Source organism: Phasianus colchicus, chromosome Z, assembly GCF_987193195.1.
Source record: "Phasianus colchicus chromosome Z, bPhaCol1.hap1.1, whole genome shotgun sequence".
NCBI lineage: Eukaryota > Metazoa > Chordata > Aves > Galliformes > Phasianidae > Phasianus > Phasianus colchicus.
The window spans coordinates 84,886,557-84,914,124 of NC_143476.1; the positions used below are offsets into that span (position 1 = coordinate 84,886,557).

At 38.8% G+C, this 27,568-nt stretch overlaps 1 protein-coding gene across 4 annotated transcripts in view; it reads left to right on the forward strand.

The window, feature by feature from the left end:
* Positions 1–27,568, forward strand: part of KIAA1328 (KIAA1328 ortholog) — a 183,537-nt gene that overhangs the window by 45,983 nt on the left and 109,986 nt on the right. For all 4 annotated transcript variants that reach the window (XR_016461996.1, XM_090131959.1, XM_090131958.1 and 1 more), the window contains exon 6: positions 26,687–26,814. Coding sequence is in view for 3 of the 4 variants with exons in the window: in XM_090131959.1 (XP_089988085.1) it covers positions 26,687–26,814 (128 nt within the window). In the remaining variant the exon portion in view is untranslated. The remainder of the gene's footprint in view (positions 1–26,686; positions 26,815–27,568) is intronic.

Here is a 27,568-nt window from a genome sequence, read left to right on the forward strand (position 1 = left end):
TCGTCTCATTCTAAGATATAATGTGTTGTGCTAATCTAGGTTCTTTCATTGAAGGAGATCAGAGTGGCTTGTGAATGCTTGTAACTCTGTCCTCATTCTGTGAGTTAAAATGTATAACTTCCATCTCATCTTCATAAAAGTAAAGAAACCAAAGTAGAAATTTAAGAATTTGTTCAACATATTAAATGAAAGCTTTAGCAGCACTGTTTAAAACTCAAATACCTTTATTCTGGCACTTGGTTTTTTTCTGGTGGGTTTTTTTGGTCCACTTTCAGAGCTTGCACATTAAGGACTGGGGGTGAAAACTGCCCTTACTGAAGATAAATTGTTTAAACAGTTTGAGAATGAGTTTTATTGATCATTAGGATAGTTAGCAGTAGTCTGAGAAAATACACTTTTGCTCACAGAAGAAGTTTCAGATTCTCCTTTCCTTATTTTTTTGTGTTCCTAAGTTCTAAAGATGCTTTGATTGTATTAAACCTGCTTGTGTCAAACTGTATCTGTTTGTGACAAAGGTTCTGGCAAGTTGCTGCTGCCTTTTTTTCTTGGTATATTTTCATTTCAGACTCGGCCTTAATCTCCTTGTGGAACACTTAGGCATTTCCTGTTTGTCTGCCCATGGACATTAATTCCATAGACAGCTTTAGGGATTCTGCAAAATCAAATGGTGAAAACCGAAGCTGAGTCGTTTGCCATTTCCATGTTAAGTATCTGTTTGTATGTGTGGATGCTGGTATTTTATCTTGCTCTTGAGCAGCTTTATATTGCAAACTTGATTTGTTATCTAGCTGAGATGCAGTAAGTGTAATATGGTATCTGTCACCTTTGGCAACATGGCCTTTCTCAATAGGTGTAGGAGTTCACAGCAGAGAAAATTTCTTAATACCTCTCTGTTGAAACTTTCCCAGGAGGAAAGTTGTTTTAAAGCACAGAGGAAGCCGAGGGAAGTCTTTTCTGGTTTGTCTGGAGATCTTTGGCAACTGTCCTTAATTGAACTTGATTCAGTGTCCAAGAGCATCTCTGCAAGAGTTGTGTCTATTTTTTGCATTAATCTTTGTGATTTTGGTCCTTTTGCTAGGAGGGCTTTGTCGTGGATCGTTTGCAGTCTGAATTGCGAAGTTATGTACAGCTGTGCTCAGGGATTTTTTTGGAAGGCTATAACTGTCTTTAACATTTTGATCAACTAAGATCAACACTAGTTTTCTATTACTACTTTTCTTTTAGAAAAATGGTGTTCCTAACTGTAGGAAAACAATGTGGGATGATGAGGTTGTTGCTCATAATTACAGCTACCTCACTGAGTTGCCACTTCATCTTCCATTTTTCCAAATGTTTGGAGAATTCTTTTCTAATTTTTTCTTTATAAGAAAATAAATTTGTGTATGGCAAAGTAGATGAAGTGTTGCTTCCTTCCCTTCTGCCAAGGCAAAGAAAGAAAAGACTTGGATAGCAGCAGAGAGGCTTATGATGCTGGCTGCTAGGTTGATGTGGGGTGCACAGAATTCTGTTTGAGCTGTTACTATGCAGTGGGAGAACTAATGGAATGGTTAATGCTAGGGGCATTGTTTTTGAGTAACCTTTCAAAGTGAACTACCTTTACATAGATTTGGATGAGATCCAAGCCAAACAGAAGACCTACATTGTAGGTATCTAAATTGGAGTACTTCCCTCAAAATGTAAAGTTCCTATTGCATCAGATGGAATGATACAGAGATTTTTAAAGCTTGTGGGGTGAACAGACTGTGGAAGATGTGAGAAATTTGAATGCTCTTTTAACACTGGAAACGTAGTCTCCAAAGGTCTTCTTCACAATATCGAGCTTATGAGTGATTAACTTGGCCTTGTCCTCACATATACAGGGAAACTGTTGTGGATGAGAAGTTAATCTGAACAATCATCCCGTTCCCTTGACTTCAGGGTAAGTTCTTGTCTTCCAACTGTTAAAACTTATTTGTATATGGGTGACAAGTCAGTTCCTCTTCTTGTCTGCTTAAATCCAAGAGGATGAAAATTTTGGCAAATAAAAGTGGGTTTTAGAATTAAAATGTCTGAATTCTTTTGTAAGCAGCTTGTTTGTCCAAATGCTGGGGACATTCAATAAATCCCTTTCGAGTAGTGGTATCCCAGTGTTTTTTAGTGCAAGAGCGATGTCTAGCTGATGAAGAATATGGAGTTGCTTCGAGTTGCGAGAAGTCTTGTTTTGGAAGGGAAAATGACACCAAATTTGCCATGAAGTAAAAGTGGTGAGAATGAAAGGGTATTCTCTGAACAGCAAGAGGTTCAGGAGAGCAGCCTGTCCTAGTGCCTTCAGCCTTTTGTGTAGGCTTTTCTTACAGAAATGATAAAGCCAGCAGAAGGGATTAGCGCGGAATGGGGGAAGTGTTTCTGTTGCTTTGGTAAAAAGGATAATTCCCAAAAACTATCATCTTCATTGTTTGAACAAAAATACTATGTTGTGTGCTAGAAGTGGGATGTTTGGTTCAAAGGAGCTTTTTTGTTTTGTTTATAGCTGTCAGTTATAATGAAATCATGATTTCAATGATAACTCAGGAAGGTCTATGCTTTCTTTTGGTGGGTGAGAATAAGCATAATCTGTGGGGTACTTCTTCCCTCTCTTAAAAAGACATACTATTTTTTCTGAACTTGCTTTCCATTTGGAGGATGGAAGATGGCCTTCAAGAAAATAACTGAATGTAGGACATTTAATTTTTGGTCCTGCTATAATTTTCAAGACAGTTCTTTATTGAAGAATAATATTTACCATTTTTACTATACTGAAAGTTAAAGATGAATTCATAGTTCAGGATCTTCTAATGCTCTATCCTGTCATGGTTCCATTCTCAGTTGTTACTGAGTCCTGATTTCCCTTATTGTATATTTCCTGTGCCCTCATCTCTTAATGTGGCGGATTCTTTTCAGACTGAAGATCTTCAATATTACTGCTGTGGATGATGGTATCTTCTACAAAAGCAAAATGAAAACTGCCACTCCTCATGCCCCAAAAGTGAGCCCTGTGTGAACTTAACTCAGTTACTGTCTGCAGACAGAGCTTTGCTTTTTATTGCAGTAATCTCAACAAAGATGTCTGAGGCTTTCTTTTGTGGATGTATTAGTCAAGACTGTCCATGCATACAGTTAAATTTGGAAAAATACAGATGAACAGAATTGGAAAGAATAATCCAAGTTGTAGAGTATACGTGTATTAATGTATCAAAACTGTTAGACAAATCAGGTTGGAAAGCCTGAAGAGTTCACAATCTAAGTACAGACTGGAAGTGAAATTTGAGGACTGAAAAGCAACTAACTCAAAGTAGGTACTGATAGTTATGATGGATATAGTTAGTTCTGCATTTTAATGATGACCTTTGATAGTGCTTATCTTCCTGCCTAAGTATTGCAGAGCTCTTAGTAAAAATCTGTATTTGCAGAGGAATTTGAAATGGGATGACTATGCTTTAAAAAATCAGTTTCAAAAGGGATGCATGAAGATACACAGAATCTGTGAAGGTACTCAGTTGAAATGGAGTGCAGCTATAAAGAAGCAATACAGAATATGTGGGTTATATTAGTCATTACTCTTGAGTATTGGCTAATATAAGAATGTACAATCTGTTACTGCAAGAAAGAGCAGATTTTTGGGCCATTAAAGGAATTATTCCACTTGTGGAGTGGTGAGGTAGTCCTCTCTGCTGTAAAGTTCACATTTGTGATAAATAAGCAGGTAAAGTAAACAAGCAGAGGAAAAAAGTGCAGAGAAGATGGACTGACAAAAACAACAGGACAAGTACGCGTTTTTATCCTGTTAGGGTAGCAATTACAGCTCTGTGGACTGTTGTTGCTTTGCAATTTTCTGTACGCATTGAGGGAGAAGAGAATTTCTGATCTTTATAATTTAGAATCATGATGGTGATTAGCCACAGAAGAAATCAATATGTTTCATGTTCAAATTGAGTTTACCAACTTGATTATTACACCCCCTACTTGAGATTTATTTTGAAAGCCGATTGGAATATTCTGCTAGAGCACTGCTTGCTGCTTATTGTAGCAATGTGAGCTATATTGAGCATGGCACACTGGAGATCTCTGATCTACTGCCTTGTTTAATCTGAAATTTAATTCAAAGCACTGGTGTTTTACTTCTACAGCCTTATATTTTCTAGTTCAAATGTGACTTGTTTGGAACTGTATTGCTGCTTTAGTGTTAATCATGCATGTTTACAATGTTTTAAGTACACTTGCTGTCCAAAGATCTTGCGAACCAGTATAATTAAAAATGGCAACTTAATAGATGGGATTGCAGAAGAGCCATTAATGAAGAGCACAAGCTGATGTTAATTCCTATGCAGAATGTCTTTGAAAGCAGTTGTAGGTTTTGTTTGAACCCAAAGAGCACTGAGAGTAATGGCTGAAAACAATGCTGATAGTGAAGTAGGGTAACCGTACTGAAGTGATGCAGTAAGGTGAAGCCAAGAAGTGACAGCTGAGACACAGACACAACAAAGACCAACCATTAGACCAAACTGAAACAGTGGGTTTCTTTAGATGACTTAATTCAGGAAGAGTTGGGGGATGCTTTTTAGAGAAAATAAAAATTTGCCTTTTTAATCATAATGAAGAGAGAAATGAGATGGAGAGTTTACTGCAAAGCCTGCATTCAAATGTAAATAATTTGGATCAAGTACCTTCTGTCCATTTTGTGTCTGACTTTCTAAAGTAGTAGGTACATAAATGGTGTGATACAGGCAGTGAGCAGTGATGAAAGTCTGCGTGTCCCTGGCTCTAATAAAGGAGAAGATAGGATATAGGAAAAGTCTGAGTGAAATGATTGTGACCAAAAAAAATGATAGTGAGAACAACTGCATCAAACTGACAGACTCTACTGAGTAAAACACTCAGTAACAAGCCCATAGTGATGCTGTGTTCCCAAGAGTTACCAAAAATGTGAGAACAATTGCTTTTCTTGTGGTTCCAATTAAAAACTTACAAATTGAAGAGAACATTACAGATTTAAAACAATGAAAAACACAGCAAGCTGAATGTGTTATGAGGACCTGCTGAGGGAAAAGTGATTTGATTTTGATTGCCCTCCTGACTTGTGACATTTTTGGAAACCTATGAGTGCCTGACTGAGGACACAGACACTGAGCTGTAGTATTGAAGGATGCCACAAGTTTATAACAAAAAAAGATTTTGTTTAGTTTAGCCAATGGAAAGTGTTTAGTGACCCAGGTCAGTCTATTTTTGGAGAATTAGAAGAAATATCTATATCTGCTCAGTGATACTTGCTACTTGTAAGGAACAGAAATCAGAATTAGAAAGGCCTGTATTGCAGCAACATGGCCTTTCATATCTGCAATGTGTAAATGACTCATACAGATTTTTCTGTTCCTTACAAATCCCTTTCCTCCACACAGTTAAAGAAATAAGCCCGGTGTAAATCGTTTTAATTGTGTTTTTGGGTTTTTTTTTTTTTTTGAAGCTGGATCATAGGATCTTCCTTTTTATTATTATTTTATTTATTTTTGATTCAAAATGCTTCAGGCGTACCGAGCCCTTTCACTTACAATTGCTGTACATAATAGTTGAAAATTAAAAGTGATAGCAGCTTGGAGCCAGGCTTCGAAGAGCGTTTTGTGACTTCAAGGCTTTGTTGTTCATGACAATCTTTGTGGCACCACTGCAGTAAAACTGACTGCATCAGTAATTTTTAAAATTTGATAATTCAGCTATGGTATTTGAACACTTTTGTTCTAAAGAGTTACTCTTTGTTGGCCAAAATAATTTTTAAGGAACTAGCTTACAATTATGTTTTATTTGACATGAGATGGTGTTCTGAAGAAAAAGTGGGACCTTAGCATCATGCAGGGCTTAGACTGAGGATGCTGCTTTGCTGCATTTAACTGAGTCCTCATTTCATTTCAGGCTTTAGTATGTTTTCCTGAACCTTTAGCTAGTTCTCTCTCTCTTTCTCTCTCTTTTCTTTTCTTTTTTTCTTTTCTTTTTTTTTTTTTTTTTGTAGGTTTTTGTTCTCACTTCCCTAAGCAGGAGGGGCATGGTTGCTGTGAATGCGAGAGGGCTGCATGCCTGAGTTTTGGAATCAACAAGAATGACTGCTTCAGCTTCTCCAAAACATCTCTGCAAGTGGACAGGGATCCTGCTGCTTGCTTCCTGGGGACACGTGATGAGTGGAGCAAGTGTGTTATTCAGGTTAGGAACACGAGATCATAGAGCAGAAGATGTGTCTAGTTAGGGTTGTTTGGGACATAGTGATAAAAAGAATAGTGTAATGTTCAGTTAAGAGAGATACATCTAGATAGTACCTCTGAACTTGCCCTTAATGGGAAACTAAACACTCTTCCAAATAGGAGCTGGGTTTGAGGGTTACCAGTAGATAGAATGGCAATGTGCAACCTCTCTTGTAGGCACTTTGAGAGTTGCAGTTCTTGTATTTACAGATTAAAGGCTAGAACCTGGCTTGCAATTCCATTCCATTTGCTTTCTGATTTGCAGTGCTCTCTGTTCTTATTTATACAATTTTTTTGCAGTGTTGTTTGTATCCCTCTTTCCTGTCCCCCAAAAGAAATCTATTTTCCCTGCTTGTTTTACTCATAAGGACTTGTTAAAATATGAATGTTAAAATATGGAGCCCTTTCTTTGGTTCAAATGGTTGTTTCATCTTGCAAAATTTCATGTCTGTGTTGGTGTATATTCTCTTAGAAAATCTAGAAGCTATACTAAATTTCCTGGCATGTACTTGGATAAACTTGTTCAGTATTACTTGTGACTTTGAGGAGTTTTTGTTAAATGATATTGAAGCAGGTTTGGCAGTCTTAGTTCAAATTAATTTTAAAATATATCTCTTTTAGCACTTTTTCTCCTGATCAAAAAATTGTATGTACAGTACTTTGTGGACGTGTCTTTTTTTTTTTTTTTTTTTTTTGTCTGGCAGAAACAGTTTATTTTAAATACGCTGGTGCATCTGTTTGTAAGGATTGTGGAAAGCCGTAAATATAAATAGAAAAGAAAGTGGAGAGGCTTTGATTTTTCAAAATGGTGATCCAGGAGATACTAGTTGTGGAAGAGAACAGTCTGGATAATACTCCTCAAATTGTTATTTTCTTCCAGAGCTGCACTGCTGCTGTATGTGGACGGCAGATGGCAGCATTAGACAACATGTGCTTTGTCCAGGTAGCCAGAAATCAAATGACTGCTTTTTGGGTTTCTTTTGTTCTCTCCCCTGCCTTTATTATTATTATTATTTTTTTTTATTTCTTCATGACGCAAAATAAGTGTGAGCTCCAAATCTGAACGAACTACAGGTTTCATCCTTCTCTTCCAAAGTTAATTTGTGAAAGGATCAGTGTTTCTGTGCCTCGTATATGGGCAGTGTGCTGAGAAATTGTTCTCTGGAGTGAAAACGGAATTTCTTTGATGGAGGGTGCAAAGGGAAGGGAAGCACTGCTATTTTACTTGGCAGAGGAGGTTCTGTCGTATCCCAAATCACATCTATCTGTCCTTCTTCTACCTACTTACAGTACAAAATGTCATCTGAAAAAAAAAATTAGTCATAATGTAGCGGCAAAACTGTTGCCTGGAGAGTGTGCCTGCTGAGAGCCAGACGCAATTTGGAAACAGTAATAAGTTTCCCTTGATATGATTATTTTCACTCTGCTTTAAGGGGGAGAGAGGATGGAGAAGTGTTTGTTCCTAATGGGAATGCCCTTGAAAGAACAAGTAGGCGCAATCAAGGGAAAAATATACATATTGTGCAGTTAAGATTACAGTTCTTCTACAAGCTGGAATAGATTCTAGTCAAATTAGAAAAGAGAGGTGGATTATGTGCCCCAGTTCAGTGCAGCAGTACGAGCCCTGCAGCAAATGTCAGCATCTCAGCTGTGGCGACTGGTGTGTGTTGTTTGTGGTGTCAGGTTATTTGAGGATGGTTTAGAAGGTGTTCATTAGGGTAGTAAGAAATCCAAGACATTTCTAACAAACGTGTACAAACAATGCATTTAAGTATCTTCTTTCAGTACTGCTTTGTATGAATAAGTTTCATTGGTTTTTGGGAATAAAATGAAAAACGTACCTACCTGGTACCTATGTAGCATTACCTGCTTTGGATGCTGAAAGTTGTCTTTTGATTTTGCTGTCTCTCTTGGCAATATCCAATCTCTCCTGCCTTGAGGAAATGGAATAAAATGCTATTGTCCCTTTGTGGCAGCTTATATATAAGATTGCTGTAAAGATAATTTTCTGATGCCCTAATTTGTGTATTTAATTATATTTTCTTAGCATGTAAAGGGCAGTTGGGGTGCTTCCTTGATCGCTTTGGAAATACTCCAAGATTTAAGTGGTAATCTTTGAAAATCTGTCAGAAGTTGTGAAAAGGCCACTTGTCTGTAGAAAGAATGTCCAGGTAGATGTGAATGGAAGTGGAAGGGGGTAAAGGACTCTTTCCCAGGCCAGTGAAAGAAAACAAAAATGTGGAGTGATTTCTAAAGATTGTATTATTCATTCACAGTGTAAATTGCCAATGCTGTAGCTATGGTATTGTCAGTATTGTACCAAACCTGTTGGTAATGAATGTTGCAGCATTTTATCTTTGTTTTCACTTATTTTATGCCTTTTATACTTTAAATAATACCTGATGAGAAAGTCCTTGGTAAATCAGGGCTGTGTATTCCAAGCTGCCTATTTCATTAGAGCGTGTCTGATTTACTATTTAAGCAAATCAGTAATAAAAGATTGAAGCCTTTGTGGATTGCCTATAATAACTTTTAGCCAGATTTGTAACTGTAGTCCACTCAGTGATGTGCTGGTCTGTTGTTTTCTTTTCTCTAGTAAAAAGAAAATAGGGAAAAGAAAGTGAGGAAGGTCTTAACTCAATCACAAGGAAGGATGCAGCAGTACAAAAGCAGAAAGCTTTTGTACTGGTTATAGTCTACAAGACAAGCAAATTGTGGTACTGAATGTGGTTTTGTGAATTTGAAGTTGCATTTCTTTGAATTTATCCCATATGTGGCATGTGATACTTATGTATGATCTGTTGCAGTCTTAATTAGCTGATGTAAGGAAATCTGGTCCCGCTTGGTTTACCTGCCCCCATACATTTCCTTGGGCACAGAGTATCCATGCCTTCCCTGCTGAGTGCCAGATCAGGTGCTGTGAACTGCCAGCTCAGATTGCTCCCTGTATGGGACTGGGGTTCTGAAGATTGGCCTGAAAAGCTTTTTTTTCTGTCTCTGCAATGCATTTTCTTTTAATTTGACTTTGCCCAACTCTTACTTGTTAGTTGTGAGCATTTTTAGGGTTCTGTCATTGCCTGCGTATATTTCTGCAAGGGTTTTAGATAGCTATTGTTCATTAAAAATAGACTGCAAGAGTATATTATCCAATATCAGTACAAGGTTGGCCAAATTAGTACAAGTTAAATTGTATATTGCTTGTATATACTGGACTTTAAGAATATGGCTTTTTGTGAGATATTCTTTCAATTTCAGCAGTGGCTATGGGAAGCAAGGAATAATTTTTTAAAACTTTTTCAGCTCAGTTCAATCCTTGCTCAGTTGTGTTGTTCCTTTATGAGTTCTTTTCTATATTTATGGCTTTATTGTTTGTGAATCTGTTATCTTGGCTCTTGCAAGGAAAGAAAAGATTATTGCTAGCTCTGTGTTTGGGATCAGACTCTTCCAAAAAAGTGATCATCTTTTTTGCAGGGGCAAGAGATTTATGAAAAACTGTGAGGAGAATTACATTCCTTGGATAGCCATGAGTAAATAAATTGTCACTTGAATGAGAACATATATGTATGTTGGATTTTGGCATGGTTTGATCGGTTTAGCTTCTGGGTTGCATGTTGCATGAAAAGCTGTAAGAACTCACATACCATTGACATCAGAAAAGCTGGGCAAACATAGCAAGGACAAAAAATAAAAATAGCCTAAACCCCCAAATACTAATGCTTTCCCTGTGCAGTAGTATACAGACTTAACCAGTGTCAATGAATATTGTTCTGCTAGTATATTTCTTATTTCATGCTTCATTTTCTCTTTTCCCAGAGCTAGAAGTGTCGTAAAGTATTTTGCATTGTAAGTACTGGGGATATTGTGTAGAGACAGTATTTGCCATGTTCTAAGATACAGAAGGAGCACAGTGAAATCTAAGAAATGGAATAGACGTTTCCACCACCTCTACTATTTTTCAAAAGCAAAAGGCAAGAAATAAAACTGGGCATCAGGGAGAAACTGTGCCTGTGAGTAGATTTCTCCCAGCCCTTGGCAACAAAACGGATGGATGCACTTGCTTTGGATAAGTCTGCACACAGGCTTTGCATAAGAGTGTGTTCAGCAGATACAATATTGAGGTTGAGCCTAGCTACTGAGAGGCATCAAAAGGAAAAACACAGGGAAGTAGAGCCCCATAGTCTCTCAAATGGTCTTTAATAGAGCTTTTTGAGATGAGAAGCTAATGCTCTCTGTTTCTTAGAGATGACTAGTTGTATGTTGCACTTAGAAGAGATGGAATTGAAAGGTTTCTAACAAAATACAGGTGCAAACATTTGTTTATTGGCAAAATATTTTAAATGCATTCAGTTATCTGGTTGAAAAGAAGCCACGTATTTCTTTCTTACAGCTTGTACACTTAAAAGTAACAAATACAAGCTCAATGATTGATGCTGGACAATTATTTGTAACAGGGCAGTTTTCCCGCTGTAGTTCTTTGAACAGGAAGTAGACACCTGTATTGGAGAGGATTGCTTTTACCTCTGATAATTGCTATGAATCTCTCTTCTGAAAGCTACTTAATTCCAACAACATACTTAATGATGGTGTGCATACAAATAAGCTGTATCTTCGGTGGCGTTCTGTACCTCTTTTCTGCATTGATCAGCTGTAATACATTCTGAGTACTTCAGTATATCACTGAAATGAGAGGCTTTACTGCATTTTAAGAATGAATGTTTAGCTTCTTACATTTCTTTTTCCTAGAGGTGATATGGTGAGGTAGAAGTGAAAGATAGTCCCAAAGAGCAATGGTGCTCAAAATACCAGTGTCTGAAAATGTTGCTTCAGAATTGTAAACTTACTCAAGCAGAACAGATGAGACCCAAAAATGCAGATTCCATCAATAAGTCTGCACTTCATGTCTCGCTGAAGCCAGGAACACTAATAGATCTGCTCGTGTTACTCTGATTAGCTATATCTGGGAAGAAAAAAACCTGGGCTTTCCTGCTGATGAGCTAAGAGTTTGTGCTTTAACAGTCATAAAAGAAGAGTAAATAAGATGGGCCCTGTTTTCTAACCATTCTTACTGTTTTTATTCTTGAATACATTCAAAAAGCACTGAGATGTTTATTTGTGAGTACCTCGTGTGTAGTGCTGGGGAACTTTTCTCCTCCCAAGGGTTCCAGAGTAGGAGGTGGTAATGTTGACAATACTGCTTAATTTGTTCTTATTCTCCAAACAGTGGAAAATATTTTCCTCCTAGAAAGCCACTTAAGTGTGTTTTCTGACCCACCTCTGTTTTCATCTTGGAAACTGAAGTAAATTAGTAGAGGCAGAACAGTTAACACAAATATGGTTTTTATTCGGTGGAGTGCAAATGGAAGTGACTCCGTTAGTGAAAATGCCAAACACCATAAAAGTCTTTGTATCACTGCCTACATGGCTGATCCTGTAGTGATCTTCAAAGGTCTGCTATCTGAGGAAAGTGATGACATGAAGAAAGTATTCAGCGTGGAAGATCATGTAGAGATCAAGAGAATTGGAAAAGAAGTCAGCAGAAATAATATTTCTAAAGCGGGACTTGTATAAGGGAGAAAATAGAAGATAAGCTGGAAACTGTCTAATATTAAAGATTTTAGGAACAGAAGGCCTGATGGTGAGAGCTTAAGGAGGAACTGAAAGGAATGGTTAAGGCCATAAATATGTGATGATGGCTGTAGCAGGATATGGAGAGAAAGAGAAGTAGGGCTTCATACGAGCGTGTGAGGAGTGGATCATGAATTCCCATATAAAGTATGGGGAAGAGAAGGATTAAGTTTTTGTTAAGATTCTGAGGGCATGTATTTCTAGTGGGGCAGTTCTGCTGTTCCATTTCATGTTTCTCTTAATTAGAGTGTGTACACAGCCTTTTTGGTTGTTGCTTATGTCAATAGAAGTTTCATTTGTAAGCAAAGCTCTGCATTTTAGCCTTCTGGTTGGAAACAAGCCTCACTAACAAGTCTGTTTCTAGTGCTTCTAGTTGTGAAGAAGATGGTCCTTGCTCTCTCATTCAGTATGCTGCTGAGTTGCATGGCCTATGGTTAGGCAGTGTGAAACAACACTGAATAAGCTGGATCTTCAGCACCCATCTTTGAGAAGTGACTGACTTCCTGTCTCTGTCCATTTCAACGCCAAAACTTACACTGGAAACAAAAATTTGTCTTCAGCATAATTCAGAGCCTCATGGTAAAAACATATCACGTGGTTAACCTTTAGTACAATGTAACATTTAAGGAATAGTTTACATCTTTTGCTGGTAAATTACTACATAAATATTTAGATTAGGTACCAATAGGAATGTGGCATTATTTATGGATCCGTATTTCTTTGGCATTTAAGATGCATGGTTGTTTTGCTCCTTAATAAATGCAGACTTTAAAAGAACATGCACACACAAAGTGCTAATTCTAAAGCATTGCAGCTCTGGGGAGAAAAATCTCCACGTTTTGTTAGAACTGCTTGTTGTCTCTTGTTTCATGATGGAGAGAAATCATTTGAAACACTTGCAGTTTCATTAAGCTCCTTTATTTCTGATACTTGTCACGGAGTGACATGTCTCACCTGCTAGTGCAGATCGGTAGCAGAGCAACCTGTCAGATCTGAAGATGTTTTGGTGCTGTCTGTTCCCTCTCACTTCAGAGGCAGACGTGTTAAGGTACAGTTAATGCTTTAATTTTTGCCCATAACTTGCTTCCGTTCTCTCTCATCTCAGTCCTTGGAAGGACAAGGGAGAGAATATATGAAATGAATCACTGGTGAAAATTGTGTAAGTTATCCTAACAATCCCCAAACAAACCAACAAATAAAAACAAACATGGAAAATGTTTATTTTAGGAAGAGATAAGACTGTGGAGTCTGACCACAATGGTTCATTACTATTTTCAGAATATTGTCCTGAAACAGTAACATTAGAAGCTGTAGTGGAAAGTGCTTTGAGATCTACACATGAATTCTCTTACCTGCACTCGTGGACTTCAGTGAAGTTACCAAAATCACATAACTTTTCTGCAGCTCAGAGTTTTCCCTTTATGAATTATTCTCTCTCTTAGACTGACAGTGCAAGATGATGCCAAACAGCCTTGTCCATTGATACTTGTAAGCTATTCAGGTACTGCAGTGATGGATCTTCCTAACTGTTAACATCAGATGAAATTTCCATTTGAGATGTAGAAGGCAAGAGTGTTTCCTTGATCTATTGAAATTGAGGAAAGGCACAGAGCAGCTCTGCTGCAATCTTGGCATCCAAATTAACTCTGCACTTTCGAAGTTAATTCTTTGGGAGCAGTCATTCCTCTGTGGTCTCACCAATGCTTATCAATGGGAACACTTTGTTTGCTGAAAGCTTTTGTTTGTGCCTGGGACATGGCAGAAATGTCACCTGAGACCTGCAGGATCTTGTATTCCAGTTTACTGATGCAGAACACTTTCATGTCTTGCATTTTGAACTTCTGTGAGAAAAGTAAGTGGTTCTCTGGGTTTGTTTTATTCACAATACCCTCTTTGAAAGCCAGTGACTGAGTCTAGGGCCCTTGCAAGGCAGTCATGTACACTAACTTTCTTTCCCTAGTTGTTGGTGAGAAACAGGTGTTCCAATATACCTTGGTATGCAGGTTACCTTGATGACCTGTTCGTCTGGAAAATACCCATAATTTCTCAGATATTTATAGTGCCCTAATGTATAAAATCTTTTAATGTTTCTTGAGCATTTTTTTCCATTTCCTTCTAATGTCTTTGGTTTGATGGCTCAGAAATTTATGACAATCATGGGAATATATTTTATAAGAAAGCTTTTTCAGTAACTGACTTGACTGAGCTCTTCCAAGCATCTGTGGTGAGCCCTGCATTATCTGCAGATGCCCTGGATCACAGATTTCCCATTTTTATTTTTATGGAGTGTGGCTGTATGCATGGAAGCATCTGACTGTGATTCTGTCTGTATTCCAATAATAGAAGAATTTGCCAAAGAGCTATTTGCTTACTCAAATATTAATCCAGTGAGAGAAGGATATCTGAAAGTATCATTTTCTTGCTGCCAGTAGCTGTCTTTGTGCAAACTCTTTTCAGCTATTTTTAATTCTGATGAGCACTTCTGATTTTTTGGCATTCTTCTGAAGCAAAGGGCTTCCAGCACTGATGTCCTAAAGGCTAACACTTACTAATCTTCCTTTAAGAGGAATGGGGGAAGAAAAAAAAGCTTTACCAGTGGAGAAGAGGTTCTCCCTTCCCCACCAATATGTTGGACTTCCTTGGCTGAAACTCATCCAGCTGCATATCTTGGCATGCTCCACATAAGAAACTGGGAACATCTCCAGAATGCCAGCTATTACCACGTGGTAGTAAGTGTAAGGATATAAGGATGAGAAGTTTATGTTTTTTTCCCCCAGGAGTCAGTACTTGTAGAGCTTCATGAAACTTGTTTTTACCTGAGGGCACAAAGCTTCCAAAAAGAGTGAAGCAAATGTGAATGGGTCACTGTCACTCTGCACATAGGTTTTCCTGGAAAGACCCTTTTTTCCAACGCAAATCTAATCAGCCAGATTAAGCATCTTAGCCTCCAAGAATGGGAGAAAATCCCAAGCACTGTTCATGGGGTTCCTGTAAGTTGTCTTTGCTTCCCCGTGGAACCATTCCAGGTCATTTATTTTATTCCTCTTGAATAAATATTAATCATTTGATTTGAAAGTCTTTGTCTCCCAGTGTGTATAAGCCTGCCTTTCAGAAATAGAGTCAGAATATGTCTCTCTATTTAATAGCACCAAATGGATTTTTTTGTTAGAAATTTGTGTAGGAGTGTCCACATAAACATTCGCAGCCCCCCGTGGTGAGTAGTTTCACAGTACAGGGGAACTCAGTAGAAAACCACCTCCTTTTGTTTGTCTGGAACCTGGTGGGCAGGAGTACAGAAGACTGTTAACATCTGAACTCATTTGTTCTGTTTCTGGATAAACGTATATACTCTGTCCTGCAATGCTTCCAGCAGAAACAGAGCGTTTGTGTCTTAACGAGCCCTTGTATTTATCTGGCACAAAACAAGTCTCCCTTTTGTGTGAGAATAAGGTCCAAGCTGATCCTTTTAGCCAAGTCAGAATGTAAAATGTCTATTCTTCCTTGTCGGATCCACCCCCCGTAGTGTTAAGGTACATTGTGCTGCTCTGTCATGGTGTATTTTGCAGGTGCAAATGTTTCTATGTGTTTCATCTGGGACAGTGTTGCATTGTATGCATGGTATAGCTTCCTTCTCTATTCCAGTGATCCAGATGGGAAGAAATATGAATGCCTGTTAATCTGAGGAGCTGTGGTTCACTTTCTAAATCTTGAATTGTAATGAGGAAAGAATGTCATTATCCATTAGATAGGGGAGGTGGAAGTTTCCTGTCGTACTGTGTGTAGATGCGATGCATTTTGGTCTGGGTATGAGAGAACCTAAGCCAAGAAATGAAATCCAGACTGTAGGCAAAACAAATTACTTTTAATTTATTTCAGTTTGTTCAGCCCTGCTTAGTTTACCTGGTCATGTCCTCTGCTTTGAGCTGTGAGGATTATTTTGGAATGCTGTTACTGGAAAAATAGCCAACCAGCAGGAAAAGCAGAAGAACACACCCTGTTTCAGACAATATTATTTGAGACCTTAGTGCTGTAAATGATGTAGAAATGTGCATGTATTAATGAGGGGTATAATAGGTTTCAGTGGAAGTGGGAGATAAGATGTGTTAATCTTGTATATTAAATAGTCCTACAACAATGAACCTTATAATGAGGCTGTTACTAAATCTTTTCTTCACTGGCTTCAGTTCAGTGAAAGCAGTGTTTTTCAGTTTGCTGTGTTTAAGGGCAGTTTTTACAAGAAGGAACTAACTTTTTGAAGCCTTTGATGTCTTTCTGGAACACTTCTATATGTAGAGATGTGTACAGCACTTGTTATGCAGAAGAAAATATTTTCAACACTTTTACATAGAAAGATTTCCTTTATTTTTTGTTTTGTTTTGTTTTGTTTGGGGACTCCTCCTTGAAAATTACTGTTAATGCTTGTATGGAATTTGATTTGACCTCAGCTGCCTTTTAGGAAAAGGAGCGTTTGCATTCCTTTCATCAGCAGCACTGCAAGCAGATTGCGTTCTAACAAGGTTAGAAAGACTGTCAAAATAGCAATAGTTCCAAAAGAAAAAAATTATCTAGAATGATCTGATCTGTGGTTTTTACATTCTTGCTGTTCTGGTTACAACACTGATGGCATTCCATAAGGACAAGGTTTCTGGACTTGCTGTTTTTTTTTTTTTTTTTTTGTATTTCTGTCCATCAGTGTCTGTAGATTTTAATCTCACCATTTGTACCATTTGCAATAGTCGGATATGTTCCTGTCTGAGTATGTTCTGGCTTAAAAGGGGGGAAAAAGCAAGTTGAAATATCCAAGTGCGGTGGTTTAATCCAGCAGGTGGCTCAGCACCACACAATCATTTGCTTGCTTCCCAGTGGAATGGGGGAGAGAATTAAGAAAAACAAAGTAGAACACATAGGTTGTGATAAAACTATTTACTAAGATAGAAAAAGAAAAAGGATAATAATTATGATGTATCTATTATAAATGTATATGACAAATGGTACACAAGCAATTCCTTATCACACCCTGACCAATGCCCAGCCCTCGAATAGCAGTAGAGAGCAAGGTGAGTGCCCGTCCCTCTCAGAACTCCTTCTGCTTGGTGTCATATGGTAGGGAATACCCCTTTGGGCCAGTTGAAGTCAGCTGTCCTAATTGTGATCCCCCCCCTTGCTCCTTGGGCCTTTTGCTGAGAATGGCCTTGGCTGTGTGCAGCACCGCTTAGCAGCAAGAATAAGCGTTGGTGTGTTGTCAGCACTGTTTTTCTCCTAGAACCAAAACAGCACATTGTACCAGGTGCTCTGAAGAAAACAATTCCATCCCTGCTGAAACTAAGACACCAAGCATGTGGGACAGCAGCAAACAAAACACTTCTCTACCATTGCCAGGTTTCCTTCCAGGGAGGACCCGATCAAGGAAGCTCTTGTTTTGAAAATCGTGGGAGCTGCCTACTTTGCTAAAGCAGAGTCTGCTTTTCTCTATCAGCATTATTCCCATTTGAGAGTTGCAAGGAAAAGGTTTGGTGAGAGACATCAAGTGTATAAAATTAAGAACGATGATTGATTGTTTCCTGCAAAGGAGCAACAAGACAGACACCACTCTGTATTCTCATGTGATCCCCATTCTGATAGGAACTGAGACCAAACATGATTAGCTTCATTATAAAAAGAGTTGATGCTTTGTGTTCTTACATCTTCATTCTCTGAAAACAGACACCTTTTTGATTTACCGTTCTTTATTTGAGCTGTGCCTTCAGTAAGTTCAGGCTTTGCATTCAGTTCTCTTATGTCTTTTCATCCCCTTTTCTCCACACATCTGACTCGAGCTCACATTTATCCTATTAAATAACCCCTGTTACTGCATCTAAACATAACAGGCTGAGAATCCTTTCTCACATACCTCAATTCGCACATAGGCTAAAAGCACCTTATCTCTCCTCGGGCCTCTGCCAGGAGCTCCATTGTCAAATTAGAGCAAAGAACATGGCTGCTCTAATATCAAGTAGTATTGACGTGACAAACGGCTTTGTGTAAACAGTAGCAATGGCCACTGGAGAAGATTTGTAATTCTCACAAAGGCCTGCCACTGAAACAGCAAGTCTTTCCAGTGATAGGTATTTTATGTAAAGCTGCGACTGTGTGGATGGAGGACTATAATTTGAGGAGGATTGCACGGCGGATTTTCGTGTTTCAAAGCGAAGTGTTAGATCCCTCTATGTAAGAAAATTCACCTCCAAATTTGACAAGCGCTCTGCGCGTTTCGTTCGGCGGTCTGCAATCTCCGGGGCGGTCGCTAGGTGGAGCCACAGGTTCATTTTTGCTCTGCTTGGGGCTGACCAGTGCTTTTGTCGGCTTTGCAGATGCACATATGGTAGAATATTATCATTTTATGGTTACAATTATGAGCAATTTGATAGAAAATGAAAGCTAAATTATGCAGTATTCCTTTTATTTGTTTAATTTTGTGCTCTAAATATGTAAAGGGGAAAAAATAGCACTGTTTTTGTGTGGATAGTGATAGGTGCAATACCTGCTTATTTGGCTCTGCATTCTGAAACTGTGCAGGTTGAGATTATTTTCTTTAGTACGTGGTGAAATGCGTGGTGTTGTTCTCTGTGCTAGAGCTGTTTTGCACAGAAACTGTGTAGGACTGAATCTCCAGACTCCTTTTTGCCACAGAAAAGGACCATATATTTACTGGCTGATACACAAATGTGTAAGTAACAAGTTCCTTAACAGTTTCTAGTGGAAGAGGCTGGGTAGCTGTGCCATCTAAGCAATTGCCAAGAGAAATCTTTGAATTCAGAAAGTTGCTATTGACATTGGCAGAGCTCCCCTAAAAGGAGCAGCTGTGTTAGAACAAACTCTAACTTACCAGTGAGGAAAATCTCCTGCCATCGCAGTTCTGAAGCCACACTCATTTTTTTTATGACTTGTGCCAGGGCCGGTACCTGGTTACAGTGATCTGTGGGGTCTGTATTTTGTACAATTAGGTTCTTAGTTTTTCTGTCATCAGATTCTTTATGTTGGCTGTTATGAAAGCACATTTTCGCTGGCGTGAGTAGTGGCCGAACTTACCTTGTGTGTGTGTTTTATTCTTCCTTCCTTTTCATTAGAAAAAGTCGTTAGCACAGCTGGGCTTTAGAGCAAGCCTTTATTTTCCTCTTTCTTTGCTTGTAAGTATCCTTTTGTTTGTATTAATGAAGATAAGACCGAAGATGTGTTTTCCACTTGAAATGGAAAGTGCAAGCCCTGAGATGGTATTTGCATTTATTGATCCAGGCACATCTGCTGGCATATGATGGTGTGTGATATTTTTGTCCTCACCCACCTTTGAACCAGAGAACATGGCAGATAAGCTGTCCACTATGATTGGCATATCCTGTGGAAAGGATTATTATGCACGGGATCAAATCCTGTACCCTAAACTGCTTTTGCATTTTTGAAGTATGACAGAGATTTCTCTGAGTTCATATGTGATGCTGGGAATTGGTTTTAGGCTTAAATGCTTTCCTAGCTCTCCAATTTCTACTTGTTATCTTTTTCTTTGGCCAGTTTTTAGATGCAGCATGTGTATATTGTGTATCTCAGTGTTTTTCAGTATGTTTAAAGTGAACTTTGGGATTGCATCATCTGGGTGGAGCAGAGCATCTTGGTAGATGGTGTAAAACTCAGGCTATTCATTGAAGAGTTTGTTTTAAAATTGCACATACCAGAAGTAAGACATACTGGTGAATTTAACCAGGGTAGGAACTTTTCTAATTGCTTCTTTTAGGATCAGCTTTAACATTTGCCCTACAGGTGGTATGGGTGGAAGCAGATTTTTCAAAAACAACTCGTTTAGCTTTATAGCAAACTATATTTTCTTTTATTTCTGTTCCCACCCGATGTCAGTAAGTCCAGAGAATAGATTTGGATTTTTTTTGTCCATATGCTTCCTGAAAGGTCCGAGGAACGGCCCTGGCTTTGTCCTTAACTTTGTGCTGAACTCCGTGGCTTTCCGTAAGGTAGGTAACCATAACTTAACTAATTTGTATGCACCATATGCAGTCTTGGCTCACTTCAAAGTGTAATCAAGTCATGAACTAATTACAATACCATATTCCCAAAGAATGTAAATTTAATTTCCCTTCAAACAGAATGGAAATGTATTAAGCAATTCCTTGATATGAGAGCTGTGGCATTCACCAACATAATGCTGATGCATCAAACAAAAGTGAAGTCCTTAACTTTTGTGGACAGTACGACCTTTCTCCCTGTGCATCTTCCTTTTTTATTCTTGATTTACTGACTGGATAACAACATTAAAATATTCAAGTGGAAATTAAAACGTAACTCCTGGTCTTCAGACTGGAGATCACTCTGTCTTATTGTATGTGACTTGCTTCTTTAAAGTGTTTTCAAAAATGTGCTTCCTGAGGATTTTGAATCAGGAGGAGATTGTGTTTTGAACTGAAGGCTCGTAATGCTCAGACTTGCACCAGATGATTTCTTTAATACATTGAAAAGTGGCTGTGCAGAAAGTTCCCTACAGGTTCTTAGCATCACTGTGCCAAAGAGTCCACATAAACTCAGTTATATAAGAACGAGTGAAGTGAAGTTGTTCATAAAACATTTTATTACCTTCAGTCTTTGCAGCATCTTCAGAGTTTAGATAATAAACCTTCATAGAAGTTACTAGTCTTTACCCTTTCACAGAACAATGATTCACATAGGTTCAAGGCACTTATTTTATTTCTCTTAATTTTAAAGGCTGAAGAAATGTGTTGGTGTTGACTTTCATCTGTGCCCAGATGGTTTGATCCTGAAATGCAATCCTGTTGTTGCGTTTCTGAGATGAGGTTGTCAAAATGCAGGATTGTATACGCATCGAACACAACTGGTATATTAAAATCAAATGTGGGTCAGCTTGCAATGAAGTATGTAATTGTTTAATTTGAAAGGAAAGAGCTTAGAATATATCTTAGTTTATATTTTAAAGTGCTCCTTTTAGATGTTAATTCATTAATATCAGCAGTTTATTTTTATTCATATGACTTTTCATATGTAAGTAGTTGAAGCGGCATTATTTTAATCCTTTCTTTGGTTAGGAAGAAGAGAGAGCCTGCAGGTGGAAATCAGAATGACATACATATTGCTTCTTTCCCAAAAGGCACGGTATCTCTCTCCCATTGATATACAAAATATTAAGGTAGAAAATAAACCTCATTGCCACACGTCAAAATACTGAAAAAATATCTGCTTGAATGATGCATGGAAAAACGTGGGTTCACTTCAGACTGAGCACACTTACACTGGAGTTTGCCATGAGGCTGTTGTGGCCCACTGGGGTTCTGCAGGCTCTGCAAACTCTATTCCCTTGTATTCGAAGCATTTAAATGAAGCGAGCATTTAAATGAAACGAGTCTTACTTGTCTAAGGCATTTTGTAAGGCATTTTCGGGCTATTGGGTAACTGTTGCGATGCCACAGCACTGCACGGTGCTGAAATTATAGATGTAGAGGTGTGACTATTCTACAGATATGAGCTTGCTTTGACATTTTTCAAGTTGTCGGGCATAGTCCAGCAGCATCCTGGAAATGGTATAGTGCCATTTTTCCAACCAAACATAAAACATCAAAGCAAGTTAAATTCAGATAAGCATGATGTGATAGATGCTTTGCTGTTGTGGCTGCATGGTTCCTTGTAGCTTCTACACCCGTAGCTGGAGTGCAAGTGGACAAGCTCATATCTTCCTGCAGCTATCTGAATAGATTTTTCTTTGGGCCTTTCAGCAGGCTTGCGTAAGCGATACTTTGCAGCTTCTTCTTGTCACTCTAGTTTTTCCACAGACTTTGTCTTCAAGGGACTACCTGAGGCAGTGAAGAAAGTTTGGACTTTTGCTGAAGCTGCTAGTATGATAACTAGTCAGCTTTCTAGATGCATGTCCTTAAGCAGGTATTAAAAAAACAACCCTGTTTTGTGGCTACTGGATTGTGATTGCAGATGTCAAAAATCTTTGTTTATCATGTGCTGAAATTATATCCCTGAAGGGTCCTTGTATCTCTACTGCAAAGTGGAAGTTGTTGCTGATTTATTTAAATTTAAACTTGTGCCTGGTTTGACTTTCCCTTTCCTTTACATGCTTTACTCAACTTTGCTTATCTCTGTAGTGTCTCTTGAGTTATTGAGCATATAGGGGCTGGAGGATCATGTTGCTGAAAGTGGAGATGTAGCTGTTGTTTTCTCCTCTAGACATGGATGAAAATGGAAGGAGGCTCTAAGTCAGAGCTACAGTCAGGAACTATGGGAATCTGTGTTCCCTTGTTATCTTTCTTGTTTGATGCTTGGGAAGTTTCTTAAGACATGTCTGCATGGATTGCTGCAGACGAACTTGCACTCAAAGCTAACCAGCTGCAAAATGGATCTGGGCTGTTCGTGCTGAGCCTGAGCTGTGAGTTACCCTACAGCTACAAGACTTCTGTGCTGGAGCTGGCTTGTGCAGCATGGGGCTGCTGGGCTGCACCTGTGTGTGCAGACGTGCTCAAAGGCTCCCCGTGCCACAGTTTCTCCAGGTGTAAAATGTGAGTGCTGGAGCTTGTGCCTTTCCCAGAAATGCTCGTGACAAACAGTGGAGGAGTAAGTTGCTATGGGAGGAGTTTTGTGAGAGTACGAGAGGGCCTTTGCTGCTAGTTTCATGGCAAAAAAATCTCTCTATTAGTAGTGTTCTCCTCTTATGATAATATTTTATAGAATTTTTTTTTCTGCCTTAAATTCCCATGATTGGAATCCGCTTAAATGTGTTTGTTCCCTTAAAATAAAGGGTGGTAAAACCAAGTGCTTCTTAAATGACACAGGCTGAAAAATCTTTCTAAAGAAAAAAATCCTCTATTTTTGTTTTTCTCTTAGAAAAACTGATTTGAGAAGGCAGAACTTCAGCAAACAGCTCAGCCTTGAAAGTGACCTGGTGTTCGTACTTTTCAAAACCTCTCTTCTAGATGAACAATAAACCAGTGAGTGTCTGAACAGCTGGAAGGTGGAGTTTGCTGATAGAAGGAGATGGAGGTTGATCTGGAGAACTCAAAAGCTTTCTGGGAAAATTACTCCAGCTTTTAAGCTGGGCTTTACCGATAGTTAAAGAGGCAGTGGAAACACTGTGCTGGGGGTGCTACTGGAGGTGGGTGTATGCTACAGATTGATGTTTTCCTCCCACTTCTTATTTTCTTCTAAATTCTGGGGAAGCAAAGGTCTGTAGCTGTCTGTCAGCTTGTGAGCAAGGGAAGTATGAGCAACTTGAACTTTTTCAGCAAGGAATAAGGTGGATGTGCTTGGTGTGGTCTTAGCAGACACGAAAGCCTGAGGCTTAGCAGAGAAAGAGCAGGACCAAGACTTTGCAAGGTGGAGGGACTCTACCAGACAAGTGGCTGCCTCTTCCAGCTGAATGTTTCCTGTGCTTCCTTCGTGCTACTGCTTGTGCTTAACTGACCCTTGGATGCACTCATGCGGTTCACTAAGCCCTGGGGATTAGCGAGGGGTTTGGGAGAGCTCCAGAGCTGGTGCAGATGGAGGGAGTGAGGCTCCTGGAGGGAGCTGAAGAGTGCCTTTGGCAGCAGCTGAGCGTTAGTTTGGCTGTGCATTCTCCTGAAGCCTCACCCGTAAGAAGCTCTTTGTTCCCTGCCCAATGTTTCTCTCCCTGGAAATCTGCAAGCATGCCACCGCTGCGTGCTGGCGGTCCCTCTTCTCAAAGCCAGCTCTGTCTCCACTGAGGTTATTATCTCTTAAGAGCCATAAATGAACTCTTAATTCTATGACTTATGTTCAGTGGTGAAATTAACTAATTTATTCTATAAAATATATAGTACTTGCCTTGCGACATGTAAATGTGTCTGTTGAAATCTTAACCTTTGCATTTATGAAACAGAATATTTTTTTGTTCCCCCCCTCCCATGAACAACCTCAATACTTTATTAACAAACTGCGCAAAATGTATTACTGGGATATGTTCAAATGCATATTTCTTGGATATAAAACTACAATTTAGTGAAATGCCAAGTGCCACTTCTCCCAGGTAACTAACATCTTGTAAATCCAATATTTGTGCTCCTGAACGCCTAAAGAAATATCTGATGTGAGCATTTAGGCACACTCTGTTTTCTGTGGAATGCAAATCTGCACGACTTGTTGTCCTATTGGTTTTTTTCACCCTTATAACATTTTCTGTTTCTTTGTTTCTTTTGTAAAGCAGATTATGAAAATATTTATCATTACCTCTGCATTTGTCTAGAGACTGCGTTCCTGTTGTACATGTGTGCCCCCATGGTATCTGAAGGACTTGGATATTTTTGTGGCAGGTTTTTTGTTGTTGTTGTTTATTGCCTGGCTAATTTGTAGGGGGAAAGAAAAAGAAAGAGATCATCTTGCTGCTTTTAGCAAAAAGAGTAAAAGAGTAAGATCTACTAAGAAAGCTTTTTTTTTTCTTCTTTTTTGTAAGAAAGTATTCTGTAGTAAATGTACCAGCACATTACAGAGAATTACCATAGTTGGAGCTATTATATATGTGCCTGCAACAACAACAACAAAAAAACCAACATTTTTTTTCTGTTTTTTTCCTATTTGAAGCTTGATGTTTACTTACCTAATGAGCAAAGCAAGGCTTTGGACGCTGGTAGCTGTAACAACATGTTTTTATGCAGAGTCATTGTCTGGATGAACAAGATTTTAATCTGCCAACACAGGAAGTTTTAACCATAGTTGCATTCCTGACTGACTCTTTGAAAAATCTGGGGAGTATCTCTGCTGCCGTTCATGCTTGTGCTGACTGCTGCTCTTCTCACTTGTGGTCACATAACTGGCTCTTGGACGATTAGGATTTGCTTGCATGCTTTCCTTATGTTAATTTTTCATGTCATGTTTTTAAGCTGTGTTTTAAATAAATTTGGCAGCTGTAAGTAAGAGGTGGCAACATCACGTGCACAGCAAGCACTCTGCCTTCTGTAAAACACTATTTGGGCATCTCCTTTATGGTACGTACATACCATGCATGTGAGGGCAGTCTCACCTGGCTTGCAAGCAGGGCTGGTGGTAACAATGGCAAGAGTGTGAGTGGGTGCACAGCCATCACTTGTGTCCCCCAGGGCCATTGGGGAACTTGGCTTGTTGGTGTGCCAGCAGTGTGCTTGCTGCAGGGAGAAGAGGGTAAAATCTGTTTGGTGGGGAAGGGGCTGCTGGAAGCAAAGTGAATTAAGAGGGCTGTAAAAAACTGATAAAGATACGACTGTCTGTTTTTATATTCTGCCACATAACATGGGTTTAAATGAATTTCTCTATAATTTGTCTTCAAATACCGACATTTAACTCTTAGGCTGTATAAATGAACTGGCTTTTTCTAGAGTAAAATTCATGCCCTGCGTCCAGGCTAATATGTTCACCTACTATAAACATTACTGCCTATGGTTACAACCGGAATAAAAAATTCCTTTTATATACATCATAGCTGGCAGAGACTCCTGAGACCACCACAAATCACTTCAGCCTTTTGGTGCTCTTTGACGAAATGAACTGAAATGTAAAATAGCCCAAGCTTCAGGCAGGCTGACTCTGGAAAGCAATTAGCTTGTTTAGACCATTGTTTGTATCCTCGTCTATTTCCAGATGCTGAGCAAATGTGGGCTAGGAACTCTCCTGACTGATCTAACACGGGGCTTTAAAACCCAACCATTCCTTCCTTCCTAAAAGGTTTTGCTCATTCTCTGTGTAGCCTTTCATTTAAAACAAAGCAAAACAAGCAAGCAGAAAATCCTGGCAAGTGTCCCCTTCCCCCAAAAGAAGAAGAAGGAAAAGGGGAAAAAAAAAAAAAAAAAAAAAAAAAGCCTGAAAAAAAATCCAAGCAGGGTCATAACAGGGAATAACAAAGCAGTGAGTTATTTATGCAGCCATGATTGGCAAAAATGATTGCAACATGAATTTGCCCAGAAGCAATGATTAGATCATAAAAATGTTAAGGAAATCTGTAACTCAACACCATTTTATAGATTGAAGAAGTTTTTGTTCCCTACCTTAATTGCAGTGACTTGTTATTAAAGTATTTATTCAGAGTAATCTCTTTGGACAGCGAGCCCTTATCCCATCTGCATGCATAATTAAAAGTGAGGGGGGAGAAGAGGGAGCATAAATGGTTTACCATGCTACATGAGCAAGGGAGGGAATTACACAATGACAGGTGAAGAGCAGATTTATCTCCTGTTGGAATTTCAATGCTGCAAGCGAGACAGGACACTGTTGCTTGCTAATATCCTTGCAAACACCATAGTTGCTGCTTCTCCAGATTACTGTCCAAAAATCATTGCTGGTCTCTAAAAGGCCTGTAGCGCTGCATCTGCGGCTCTGGGTTTTTGAGCTGTTGGTGCTCAAGCAAAGAGATTGGATTTGGGTATGTGGGCTTGTGAATCCATGTCTCTGCTTAAAAATGGACTATTTACTTACTTGGCTGGCTATTTATTTATTTATAAATAAACATTGGTAGTGTCTGGCTTTGCTGAATACAAATCAGAGGGTTGTAATTGTTCCAGCTGAAACAATGTCATCACCTGCCTCCTGCTGTCCCTTTTCCAATGATAAAAGAATTTGGTGCAATTCTTCTTTTTCCGTTCTGAATAGAAAGAAGGTTGTACTTGAACATCCATCTCTAGACAGATTTATCATCATTAGGCAGTACAAAAAAAAAAAAAAATCTGTTTTTAAATTGAAGTGTTATGGATCTAAATCGGATTGACACAGGGAAAGTTGGTTTATGTTTGTGTCTAACTATTCACCAAAGAGTATTTTTTCCTTAACTTCTGATGTCTCACCTATGCAGCAGCAGTACAGAGAATGCCAGGAGCTTTTGAGCCTTTATCAGAAGTACCTAGCTGAGCAGCAGGAACAACTGTCGCTCTCCCTCTCTCAACTCAGTGCTGCCAAGGAAAAGGAGCAGAAGGTAAGATTCTTTTTTTCCATCTCACTTTTTTATGACATCTCCAAAACATTTTTTCTCTTTTTCTAGAACTAAAACTGAATTGTGTTGTCTTGTATTGTTCAGTGTTGATAACTGTTCTGTGATTGGTGTCCCATGGCCTTCCCTTAATGTGTGCATTGCAGGAAGACAAAAAAGGAAGCAAGTTTTGGATCAATGAAATGGGTGAAGTTAATTGACCATGCTGTAACGCAGTAGAAACCATTGGAATGCATGCTTTTGCTAAGGAAAAAGATGCTCCCCTGTTTTCTTACCTTCTGTTTCTTAAGTAGTGAAATAATTGCAGTCACTATAGATACAGCTTTTTAAATTTTCACTGTAGCTTCTGGTGACTGAAAAGGAGATTACAGATGATGTGTTTGGTCAATAAGAAGTTTCTCAAGCCTGTAAGGCAGCCCATCTGATTTGAGCTGTTTATAGAAGACCCATAATTATATATGCCGTTTAAAGCCAGAAAACATTGACTGGAGATACAACGTGTTAAATTAAGTGGTAAAATGGTTCTCAGATGTATATGCACAAAGACTTGAAAACATGGTTGCCTGAGATTGTTTTTTCTGATAACTAGGTTTGTATCCCTGCTGATAGCAGATGATGCCCTGAAAATTAAAGCAATTTATGCAAGTGCTCTAGCTGATGCTTTTACTCGCTATTGTCTTTCAGTAGTTTCCATCAGTGTATCTCCATTTGGAGTCTATCCTACCTGAAACAGACCATG